The 12,133-nt window shown below is 48.5% G+C and overlaps 1 protein-coding gene across 4 annotated transcripts in view; it reads left to right on the top strand.

The window, feature by feature from the left end:
• LOC135906210 (uncharacterized) overlaps window positions 1–7,014 on the top strand; it is a 59,210-nt gene extending 52,196 nt beyond the window's left edge. For all 4 annotated transcript variants that reach the window (XM_065437475.2, XM_065437474.2, XM_070539160.1 and 1 more), the window contains 7 exons: window positions 534–706; window positions 1,216–1,399; window positions 2,513–2,554; window positions 2,977–3,052; window positions 3,148–3,194; window positions 4,061–4,300; window positions 6,266–7,014. In XM_065437475.2, the coding sequence (XP_065293547.1) occupies window positions 534–706; window positions 1,216–1,399; window positions 2,513–2,554; window positions 2,977–3,052; window positions 3,148–3,194; window positions 4,061–4,300; window positions 6,266–6,345 (842 nt within the window). In that variant the 3' untranslated portion in view covers window positions 6,346–7,014. The remainder of the gene's footprint in view (window positions 1–533; window positions 707–1,215; window positions 1,400–2,512; window positions 2,555–2,976; window positions 3,053–3,147; window positions 3,195–4,060; window positions 4,301–6,265) is intronic.
• The last annotated feature ends 5,119 nt before the right edge of the window (window positions 7,015–12,133 follow it).

Genomic DNA, 12,133 nt, shown 5'->3' with positions numbered 1-12,133 from the left:
GTAAGCTGGTTGTGCAGGAAGGTATCTTCCTGCCGCGCAACTGAATCACAACACAATGTTTAAGATAAAGCACGCTTTAACGGCAAAACAATGCAAGCGTTGGGTTTCGCTCTAACAATTACAGGCGGCGCTACTGGTACTCTAGCGCAAATACCACCCTGTTTGTTTGTTTGTTTGTTTGTTTGTTTGTTTGTTTGTTTGTTTGTTTGTTTGTTATGGCATCGTTGCAGACCACACGTAACAATAAACTGCATCTACCGCGAAATTTCATCCCTGTGTGGAATTCGAGTTCGAGCGAATGAGCGTGGTTTAACTGGAACAATGATGTATAACTGGCACTTTCATTTACTCAGCATCCGGTACACGTGCCGGTAGAGATGACTGTTTTTCAATTAAGAGCTCTCTCTCTCTCTCTCTCTCTCTCTCTCTCTCTCTCTCTCTCTCTCTCTCTCTCTCTCTCTCTCTCCCTCCCTCTCTCTCTCGCTTTGACCCTCTACACCCGTGTCCTTTCGTCGCCCCACGTGAATGTGCAGTGTGGTCCCCAGCCGTGAAGGCGAGCCTGCAGCACGACTACCTGCAGGTGAACTTTATGCGTGTCACCAGGGTGTCCCAGGTGGAGGTGGTGTACGTGCCGGGCTCGCGCCGGGTATCGAAGTACCGGCTGCTCTACAGCGACAACGGCCAGGACTGGCACAAACACGGAGACGTAAGAATTGACGCCGCGTGCGGCAGCAAAGAACGCCTTGGTCAAGCGCTGACCCCATGGAACGCGCCTCGGCGTATGCACATGGTATGCATGTGACGCCGCGAAGTGCCGACGCGTTCGTGCTACACTGCGCGATGACCGCGCGGTGAGGTCGGGCAAAATCTGTGACACCGAGGTAATGCGCATGCTAGTGCGTAGCCCATGGGCTTCTTGCTCAGCGCGTGAGATGTGTGCGCCGAATATACGTCGGTAGCGCCTTCATTGAGGTATACACATTTGTATGCTTGCGAACAAGTAGAGCGATTCTTGTTGTTGGAAAGGATGCGGTTTAGAACACTAGAGAGGTATGATGCTTATAATTGTTTCCATGATGTACGGGTGCTTTTAGAACTTTATTCGTGTTTTAGTACTATATAGTAACGAGGTGCGCTTTTTGGCCTTCACAATGAAACAAGTAGCCGTATAGCTGAAGCAGGTATTCATGTCGAAGCGCTGTTTCGGGCTCACAGGTTCGATCCCTGGACCACAAGAACGGCGTGGCCATCGACCGGCTCGAGAAGACAATCCAGGCGCGCCAAATCCGCTTCGTCATTGAGGAGGCGTCCGACCCGCAGATGGAGGACGAGCTCCTAGTCGGCATGCAGCTGGAGCTGTATGGATGCTATATCGAGGAGTTGAACCAGGAGCACGGAGGTACTATCCTATATAGATGTGTTCACAGAACTAGCTCATGCTACGCTTAGCTAACGTGTCACTGCATTGCACGGTGGCCACTTCGTAATCTAACTTACAAATGTCACTGTGCTTGCATTTCGTCTGGGAAGGAATAGAAAAGTGCCTTTCTATACCGATACTTCCGTACGAGCACAAAGGAGCCGTATGTTGTTAGCGTGGATGCAATTGTGCGACAAAGCATTAATTAATTAAATACTTGATTAATTAATTCATTCATGCTCCCACTTTCCGAGATACTGGTGAAAAGGCACACGCTGTGAGCGAAGTGCCTTTTTCGTTGCACGCCTTTCTGGAAAGCTTATGAAATGTTTGCGCGAAAGCCACAAAGACGACGAATGTAGCAGGACCTGTGAGTAATATCCTGGTCACACGGGAGGGCCCCCTTTCTCAGCTTGCGCAAAGGACGCAACCGCAATCGAGAGAGTTGATCCCGGTCAGTGTTGACAGCGATCGAAAAAGCCGGTGTTACAACATGGTGCACCATCGTCGTCATTATCATCAGCAGCATCAGCGGCCTATTTCATGTCCACTGCAGGACGATGTCAACTCCCAGCTATACACTTTCCCCTGTACTGCGTTAGCGCTCTCCATCATAGGCCTGCGAAGCTTTCTAGTCTTATCAGACCACGTGATCGTCGGTCACTCATTGTGTCACTCATTGTGTCACTCCAATACACGGCCGGTTACCTGTTCCACGCATTACATAACCTGCCCCGAGTCCCCCTCTTCAACCGGAATATCAGCTACGCCTGCACGCTTTCCATATGTCACACTGCCATCGTCCTGTCTCTTAACGTTACACCTACAATTTACTGTTATATCGATCGTTCTGCGGGTCCTTAGCTTATCGTCTCTTTAGTCTTCATCGGTGCAGCAGACAATTCTGACGTGCCAAAACATGTTGTGAGCCGCTGGTGAGTGCATATTAGAACACGCGGTCCATGTAATGCAGTGAAGTTAATGTGGCATTTCCACATTTATTACTGCAAGTTCGCCACGTTACGGATGGTCAATGTATTTCTTGACAGTATACTATAGAAGCCACTAAAAAAATATTGTCTTTTCTTTCAGTTGCTTGTGAAGAGGACAATACCTGGTACTCTCATGTTAAAAGTGCGTATACATCTACGTCTAATCATGTGCACGTGTCCCTGGATTCCCGCTTCTGTCTTTTTTTTTTATTTCCGTAGGCAGTATTAAACAATAGGCCGATGCTGGCCCTCCAGAAAATTGCAACATCATCACACACAAAAACAACAACAGAGCGCGTATCTCTCTGAAATTTCTTTTTATTTTGCAGTGAGGCTCTTCTATTCTCATTATTTTATGATATGCAGCAGAATTATGTTATTTTTAGTATTACACGAAGACATTTACTTGGATAACCGCCTCACATGACTTTAGGTTTTGTACTTATGTGCTACTATTTTTGATGTTCAGTGTTCGTTCATTTCATTCCAAACGTAACAAAAGAGCTCTTTTCTTTTCGCGAGCTGTCAGTAAACTCACAGCAGCAATCCATCTCTTTCTTTCAGCCAAGAAAACGCGCCATTTTGCAGTGGACACGACCAACAACATCGTCTACTTCTGTGACTTCCACGGAAAGACAGAGTGCGTTCACGCCACAATTTACAACTGCTGCTTGCAATGGCGGTGCCCAGAGATGTAGTGAGAACCACCCTGAGCGCCATGCATTTTTGTTTCAGTCACTTGGCCTGCTTCTCTTCCAACGACGGAGGAAAAACTTGGATAAGTACGCCTCCCTTCACTTATCCATATGCATTTTATGACTCACTAAGTCGCATTTCTTTTCTTTATCGTAATCAATGTGTCTTTAATAGAGGGCGCGCAAGAAACTTGGAAATCTAGTCATAACAAGTCTTCTACAGAAGTAACGTTCAAGATAAGTTAGTGGTTGATGCAAATAGTGATAAACAAAGGCGGAGAAAAGATAAAGTAAAAAGAACAGCTTTATTATCGCTGAATCTGCCAATGAGCAAATAATTTATTGTCATTGATTTGTCGACGACGTGTAAGAGTCTATATTGGGAAAGTTGAAGTCTAATGCCTTTATAAAATATACTCTTCAGTAAGACGGACGATTGGGCTAGACCTTAATACGTCCTTGGGAGGAACGACGCTGAGGTAACGAGACGACAGTCTTCTTTTTTATTGCGTATTGGACAGTTTCTTTCAGAGAGCCGTCAAAGTGCAACGATGGTATTGGGAAAACAGTGAAATTTAGTTGCGTCATTCTGCTTCGTTCGCACTATAGTTGTGCGGTTGAGGAGTCCGCCATAAGTGAGATATCTACCAGTTAGTGCCGTTTTCTTTTTCGTGAGAATCTATTTCTCTGTGTCTCGGCTCTGTATGAGCATGCTTATTGTTACGTAAGTTGCTTTGTCAAACAACGTTTCAACCGTGGCAGACGTGCTCAGAAACCAATAGTGAAATGTTCCATTAGATTCAGCGCGCGGCGTTGTATCCTCCAGTATATCCGTTTCAGGGTATCGATTCGTCTCGCGTGTATTTTGTTAAGTCCTCTATAGTCGCTTTCCAGCCCACGCTCGAGCTTACGTAGTGACATGAACGCGTTTCGCGCTTGGTCATGAATGGCAGTCCTGGAGCCGTTCGTGAATCACCTGTTGGGCTTCGACCCGGAGTCCAGCCGCATGCTGGCCTCCGACTCGTCGGGCGAGTCCTTCCTGGCCAGCTCGGACGGCACCCACTGGGCGCTGGTGCCAGGCCGCGCGGCCAACGCCTCGCTCAGCCGCGCCAACTTCGTGCCCAGCCTGATCGTGCCTGCAACGACGCGCTCCGACATCCTCTCCAAGGACCTCATCATCGGCGATTGGAAAGGTGTTTATTTATTTATTTATTTATTTATTTATTTATTTATTTATTTATTTATTTATTTATTTATTTATTTATTTATTTATTTATTTATTTATTTATTTATAATGCGACGAAAACCTGCGACTCCAGCATATACTGCGATTGCGCTCTGGCACTTTCTAAAAACAGCGCAGGTGACAGGCGTTGTTGTAGAATCCTTCAAACCGACAGGCCAAACTTCGCACTCTCGTGCTGCAGCAGTTATCTAAGGATCGCCTATGAAATAGGCCTACTAATAACGTTGCAGCTTTCTTTTTTTTTTTCTAGTTGCAGTCACTATCGCTCACCCCGACATCTATTGTTGTAGGCTTCGCTGCACAGCTACTAGTGTTGCGGTAAAAGCTTTGCCGCAACGCAAGTAGTTGTGTAACGAAGCCTAGACTTAGGGTGAGTTATAACGCCACGTTCCTGCTTCCCCTCCACATTTTGTATTCACCACCAACCCATTTGTAAGTCAGGGCTGCTTTTCAAAGCTTTTGACTGAACTTCGCCGAGTCTAAGCAATCGGACTACTATTGCAGAACACTTTTTTGCTTTTCTTCGACGAAAAGAAAGAGAGAGAAGCTGAAGAAAAGAATGAACTACCCCTAATTGGCTTAGCGAATGAAGGTCTAACTTTTGTGAGCATCCTAACTGCAGAGTCACAAGTTTTGTCGCTTTTCCGCGTGCGTGTTCTTTCTTTCCTTTTTCATTTTTTTTTAGGACGAGGACTCGTTGACGACTTGAAATTGATTTGGTGTTCGTGGGATGTGGTTATCTGGCTGCCACTTTCTGGCCACTTTCGTCTCGTCAAATTAGCCGACTTGAGGCATTCTAGTGCGCGTAGGACAATGAAAAAGGCACGGACTGAATCTTGGAATGAAACGGATGTAACAAGTTAGCGCAGAGCTATGTACGTATGCAACAGCAATAAGGCGTAATTAGCTCAAAAAGGCCGAAATTAAGCTAATGTGCGCACGTTCACACTGCGCGTGCGGCTAAAAGCGGAACCGAAAGTGTGGCTTTACTCAACTTAAAATGTGGGCCGATCTCGGAGATGGTGCAGTCTTGCATCTCCCGCATCATGCAAAACTAGTTGATGCAAATTAAGCTCAGAGTTCAAGTATCTTGGCGGATCCCGAAGGTGGTGCAGTCTAAGCAACGAACCACGTGGTACACTAATGGGCCCAAGAAGATCTTGTCTTTCTTCGGTGTCAAGCACTGTTGACTCGTCTTGTATCTATAAACGACGCATAAGAGATGGTTCTTCCTTCTGTTTTTTGCTATTGAAATGTAAGACAAGATCTCAAAGTTTAGCGCTCATCCACTTATGAAAGTATTTAATAACGGGAAAGCCAGACATCCACCCAATCGTAGCAATTTCCTTTGTAGCAATTGCTACAAAGGAAACACTTACGGGTTCGTCGAAAGAAAAGCCTCGCAGTTGAAGAAAAATTGGTTTTGATCCGAGACTCGAACCCGGGACCAACGCCTTTACTAAATATACTTAAAATACTTATACTTGCTAAATACTTTACAATACGTTAGTATTGTAAGTATATTTTAATATGGTGGTGATGGTGATGTTGCTGCAGTCGGGGATAAGAACAGATAAAATCTGTTCTTAACAATCAATTAAGCAAACCACGCTTTTGGCATTGCAGTAGGCTATGACGCCCTGGGGAGTTTAGTTGGTGTAGGAATTCCAACGTGAGGCCGCCGCCAGCCTTTCGCTTTTGTGTCGTGTTCTGGCACATTCCCAACCGCTCCCTTCCCTAAAAGCCTGCAGGATTGACGTATTTCGTATTTACAATAAACTGTCAGTGCAGTGCAAGTTAGTATCTTCGTTGGTGCCCGCTCAACAGCACTCGTTATTCTTGTATATCTCTTGTTGCAGAATAGGCTTTAGCGCGGACTTGTTTCCTCCATTTCTTTTTTCTCTTTTCTCAGCCACCTACGATGGGCTTGTGTACAAAGACGCCGAGGCTCCTGCCGCCATCTGGAAAGGCTGCTGCATCGGAGCGCTGTAGCCCCGACACCGGTTAACCACGGTGTCTACGCGTTGAGAACGTTCTTTTTTTTTTCTCGTACGCTCTTGCTTTGGCGGGCCGAAAAGCAATAAGAAACGAACGAACACTGTGAATTATAATATAAATTGCGTGGTTATATGGGAGATGTCTCTCGAAGTACGTCGAGGAGCCGTAGATAGCGTCGTTGTCGCGCACCGTTCGCGGTACGTCGCTGAGATACCGTTGTTGTCTGCAGCACCCATGTATCAGAATTTCACATTTTATAGCAAAGTATTGTTGTCTGAACCAAGTGTTCGTATATAAGGCCGAGATTACGAATTACCGTGTATCTCGTAGGCGACTTGTAAAATAATAATCGTTCGACAGCCGCCGGCCTAACTTACTGAACAATCAAACGCGGCACTTCCAACAACATCCACGATAAAATTAATGATGCTATGCTTACCAGCAATTTGGTTATATTACGACTACAGGATACAGGGCGTTGCCGGAATAGGTGACCACAGATTGTGCTCGCCGCGATGAGCCTTCATCAGGAAACTCAAAGCCGTCGCATCTGAGTTCAGTTAATAACACGTGACCCTAAACGATCGCTTCGCGATGTCACCATATTTGTAATACTCTCTGCAAAAAGCAAAGGCGTCATTAAAAACGAGTGAACACGAACAACGCAGCCTCTGTGAGAATCATTAATTACTTCAGTTGTATTCAGCAGCTGAAACATCGTCGCAGTCAGCTTCAATTATCGCATGCAGTAAATGCTCGAGAGCTGAAACCTGCGCAGAGTTATTGCGCTCCAACACCTCGGAGGACTCCAGTCTAAAAAAAATTACCGACGATTACGTTACTTCCTAATGCGAAATTTGAGCGCAGCAAATAAGCTGTTTCACCTTTTCGATAGATTGAGGCAAAGAAATCGAGCAACACATGTATGCGCTATCACAGAATTTTTTTTTTCCACACGTATTCCTTTAACAAAGACTCCACTAACAGTTCTTGACAGTCATGAAGGAAGCTTTGTGGTCGGAGAAATAGACTGATATATGTTCGACTTGGTACACCAATGCTTGATTCTCAAAGACGAGATCTATACAAGTGCCTCGCGAGCTCTGTATGTCTCCCGGCTCTGCTCTGGCAGCTCGTTTAGCAGCAGCAGCAGCAGCAGCAGCAGACGGAGGACTTCCATCGGTCGTCTCGCTCATGGCTCAGAAAGAACTGGCAGATAATTTCGCAGTGGCGAATGGCAGCGGCAATTTCGGCTCGGGCGGTGCACATATACAGATCCGCCGCCACCGATCTGGCTCTCTGATTGCCACCGCACAGGGCGAACGGCAGCGGCAATTTCGGCTCGGGCGGTGCACATATACAGATCCGCCGCCACCGATCTGGCTCTCTGATTGCCACCGCACAGGGGTTGCATTGGAGGAGGAGCGAAGAAGGGAATTAAGTTCGAGCCGGCGCTTTGACAACCGGAGACTCGCAGGAAGAGGGGGGAGGGGGGCGGCGTGTACACCCAGCGGCAAACGATGGGGGCAGAAGCACGCGCAGCAAGCGGACAACACGATAAAGGGAGGAGGGAAGAGATAGCAGCGACTGACTGATGCCGCTGACGCCGATAGTGAGTCAACCCCAGCTGCGGAGTTGGTTTCAGAGACAACGCCGCCGATGCCGACACAAACAATATGATACCCTCGCTTCCGCAGCGCTAAGAACCAGGTCTAGCCGTGGGAAGGTGGTCACGTATTCGTCGACGTGCCGGGGCCTACGTGAAATAACCGGCGCGTCGGCAACTGAAGAGCACCCTATCCGCCACACAAGAACAGGGGGGGGGGGGGGACCCTTTCCTCCTCTTTCTGCATGGCGGCGACGGTGTTCTATGCAGTCACGTTATCTTGACTCTCTAGCGGCGTCAGCGGCATCCAGCGGTATCAGTCGGTCGCTGCTAGCGCTGGGGGGATGAAAGGGGGGCGGAGCTGGTTACGAGGCCGACGACAACGCCGACGACGACGCGAAACCCAGGAACGGACGCCAAAGAGCTGCGCTCTAATAAAACGACATCAAGCTACCAACCAATATACGCAATCATCATCCAAACTGTGTTTCTTTTACACGCAAGGGACCACCTGGCAAGAAAGTCAATCACCGTGCGGCTAGACAGCGAAATTTTTTCGAGGCTCACGTAATAAAATTCTACTTTTGGCACGTTGTGCTGGCGATGCTTAGTTCGTATCCATAAGTAACACCCTAGTACTGCTACAACAGCGGCCAGCAGGCCTTTCGCAAATATGTTTCACCGACAACCTTCAGTCGCCAAGCTTGACTAGCTGTCTCTCTCTTACATTCTGAACACCGCCTATGCAAGTGCCCTTATTCATTACTGTACAATACTGTCCAACACTCCACATTACTGTACAGCACTGTACAGGAACTGAACAAAGCACGTGGATGCTTCAGCGCCAGTTCAATGCATACTAGACTACCTTGCTTGCGCAGAAAAGCTGATCGAACGCAATGATCATGTATGAGAAGCCTTCTGCATGCTCCCTGACCCGACAACAATTGCTACACGAGCCTAAAGAATGCAGTAAAAGACAAACCAGGTGCCTGCCGCAACGAGTGCAAACAAATGCTCCTTGTACATAGCAACTTACCTGTTTTCACATTTCCGAAGGTACTGCCTTCCCGCATAGCATGGTCATCGCTATGGCTGCTATTGATGCCACCAACTCTTCATGATAATTTTTTTTGCATAATCTCAATCATAAACGTTGGAAACTAGAACTCACGTGCACAATTTGTATATTTCAGATATGTGTTACTCTCAGTACTTGTACTAAAATAGCAAATTATTACTTTCATTCGTGTTCCTTGAAGTGCTTCTTTAGAGTTTCACATGGGAATTCTAAAACAATTGTCTGAGAAATTATTAGTGCTATAGATCCATTCAAAACACGGGTGATCAGGCTATAACATTATGTATCGCAGTATACGTTGCGATCATTACGTCTTGAAATCAAATGCAAACAAAATTTCGGACCGAACCATTCATATGGTGCATGGCGGATTAGCCAGCGAAGCTGTGCCGAGCAACTATGGCCGAACTCCGCGTCCAGAAACATTCTCTTTGAATTTGGAATTCGCCCCTGTGAAACTCTATAAGGAGGTGGCAACTCACGCCTCTGCCGCTTTGACGCAGACTCGAACGACCTAGCTTGACGCCTACGAACGGCCTCCAGCGCGCTATCTTCATCGGTAGCCTGCTCTCGACACCGACGATTAGACTCCTCGCTGACGCTCTTGGGAGGCTGAGTCACTGGCCTCATTCTCCGCTTTCGCACGAGCACGTTGTCGTTGGTTATAGTCTCGTCTCTGCTGTCGGCGCCTCTCCTCGTACTCGGCTTGTTCTTCGACTGTGGGCACAATGCGCGGTCTTCCCATTTTCCCCATTTTTGTTGGAGTTGCAACTGTTGCAATGGTATACCTCTGCAATGCACAATCCGGATCTTACACACCCCGGCGGCTACTGCGGCGCACAAACCCATGTGTTCTGTTACGAACTTGCACCGCTGCACCACGATTACGACTTTGTGGTCCCGTAGCGCTCGTCACCCGTTTCGTGACAGAGCGTTGGTAGCGAAGACTCCGAGCCTGGCGTCGATGAGAATAACAAAAGGGACTTTATACATTATATACAGGTTATCATACAGGACATGAACGGGTCGGCACTGGGGCCGAGTGCTCACAACAAACGCGACTGTTCTCGCACGACGACGTCCGGCGAAAACGCGTGACACATCTCACCCCAGTCGGGAGCGACACTGTCTCCCGGTGGGTCGGCGGATCCTGTTTTTCAGGTGGCGCGTCGCTGCTTTTATAATCCCCGAGGAACCATTGTCACTCAAACGGCCCAATACAAAGTCAGCACACGACGGTCGTCCGAGGGGTCCAACCAGCGACCGCGCTGGCCACCCGGTTCAAAGTTCGCGCGCGCGGTGACCTACAGGCAAAGGGAGGTGCGGCGCCGGGCTGTCTGGCACACGCTGACACGTCCAAACATGCGGCTCGCCGAGGCTTCTCCCGCAGCAGGACACCGCTGCCTGACGGCTCAGCATCTTGACTTGTGAAGGGAGAATTAGGGCGCTCGCAGGATAGATTCCGCATCTTGCAGATTCGGAATCCGGGCTTGTGGTAATGGCACAACAGCATCCCCGCCCTCAGATAAGGCGCCGGGAAGACGAGCTGCCTCCACGTGGCTCGGATGCCGGGCGCGCACGTTCGTCAGGCTCGTCCAAGTTCACGTCCAGTGTCGGGACGCCAGGTAACTTCACGTGCCCAGGTCCGACTCGCCAGGACAGGAGCTCTGCTCACCGCGTCGTCGCCAAGGCACCTTGACCAGCTCCGCTCGGGTCGTTCCTAAGACCTTGCTTCTCGCCACTGGTCCCGCTTGGTCGTTCTGCAGCTTGCAAAACCGACCGGCAAAAGGCAACACCCAACACGAACAAGTGCCCTCTGTCTCCCGTCAAACACCAGACAAGGCCATAATCCAAATCAACCTAACTAAATCGCTATCCCCTTTTTGCTCCCGCTGCAACAGGAGGCAGGTGTACGATCTAGCACACAAGGCTCAAACAATCAGTTTTCAAATCAACAACACAACAAAATAGAAACAATTATTAATCAGCAATAATAATTACAAATAGAATGGTCCCCTTGAAATCACTTGGACCGAAAACATACCACTGAGGAAGCAAATGAGGTCATTCATTTTTCCCGGCGATATTTTCGCGGAATCCGAAGCTGCTTATATTTGCGACCCTGCTTATCCGTGTAGCGGCGGTACAATAAGCCAGATTCCTTACCAAATGAAACCCCTTTTTTTTTCACTCCCCGTTTGATGCTCTTCCTCAGATCGGCTAGTGAACAATCTTCCTGTTGCTCGCGAATCAGACTTTCTCTTTCAACTGCAGCCTGCTCCTGCCGGCTGGCGGAAACCGGAGCGAGTGTGGAGCCCGCGTCGCCTAATTGCGGCGTCGAGTCTATATCGCGGCTAGCACTGCACGCGTCACTCCCACTCACTTCGAGGACCCGCTCGTCTAGGCCAGCCTCCGAGCTCTGCCTCTCCCGTGACTGCTCGCAACTCAAGTTACCTTGATCGGTCCGTGTGCCGCACCGCCTTTCGCTCACCGACGCAAAGTCAAGTTCTCTCGACAGCGGGCGCGCTTTGGATCGCGTGAGCGCCATGTACGCCACGTCGGCAAAGAATGATTTGCCCTGATCCCTCAGCAGCTGCTCCGAGCTATTTGAGAAGAGGTAGGAAAATTGCTCCGGGAGGGCGGCTGACACAGCGGCTTCGGTGTTAAGTTTCCCAAACTCTCCTTCAATGATAACCGTTGCGATCGGTAAACAGACACTCTCCTTCTCGGCCACTTGCCGTATCCTAACGCACTCTCCCGTAAAATCACTCGAGGAGACGAAAGACGGGTGAACAACGTCCATAGTTGCTGCAGAGTCCCGCAGTGCTCGGCACTTCTTGCCGTTCACCTTAATTTCCTGCACATAGGGCTCCAATAGACGTATGTTTTTGTGAGTTTCCTGTATCGTTGCAAAAGCAATTCTCTCTGGGCAGCTTGCAGCGATGTGCCCTTGCTTTTTGCAATTGTAGCAGGTTAACGGTTTCCGTTTTTCAAAAGAACGCGTCATTTCGTTTCGCTGTTTCGGACCATCGTCATCATTCTGAGATGCATTCTGTCCTTCCCTTACAGTTTCTTTGGTAAGGGATTCGTCGTCC

The sequence above is a fragment of the Dermacentor albipictus genome, chromosome 5 (genome assembly GCF_038994185.2).
Source record: "Dermacentor albipictus isolate Rhodes 1998 colony chromosome 5, USDA_Dalb.pri_finalv2, whole genome shotgun sequence".
Lineage (NCBI taxonomy): Eukaryota > Metazoa > Arthropoda > Arachnida > Ixodida > Ixodidae > Dermacentor > Dermacentor albipictus.
This window is presented reverse-complemented; position numbering and strand designations above follow the sequence as displayed.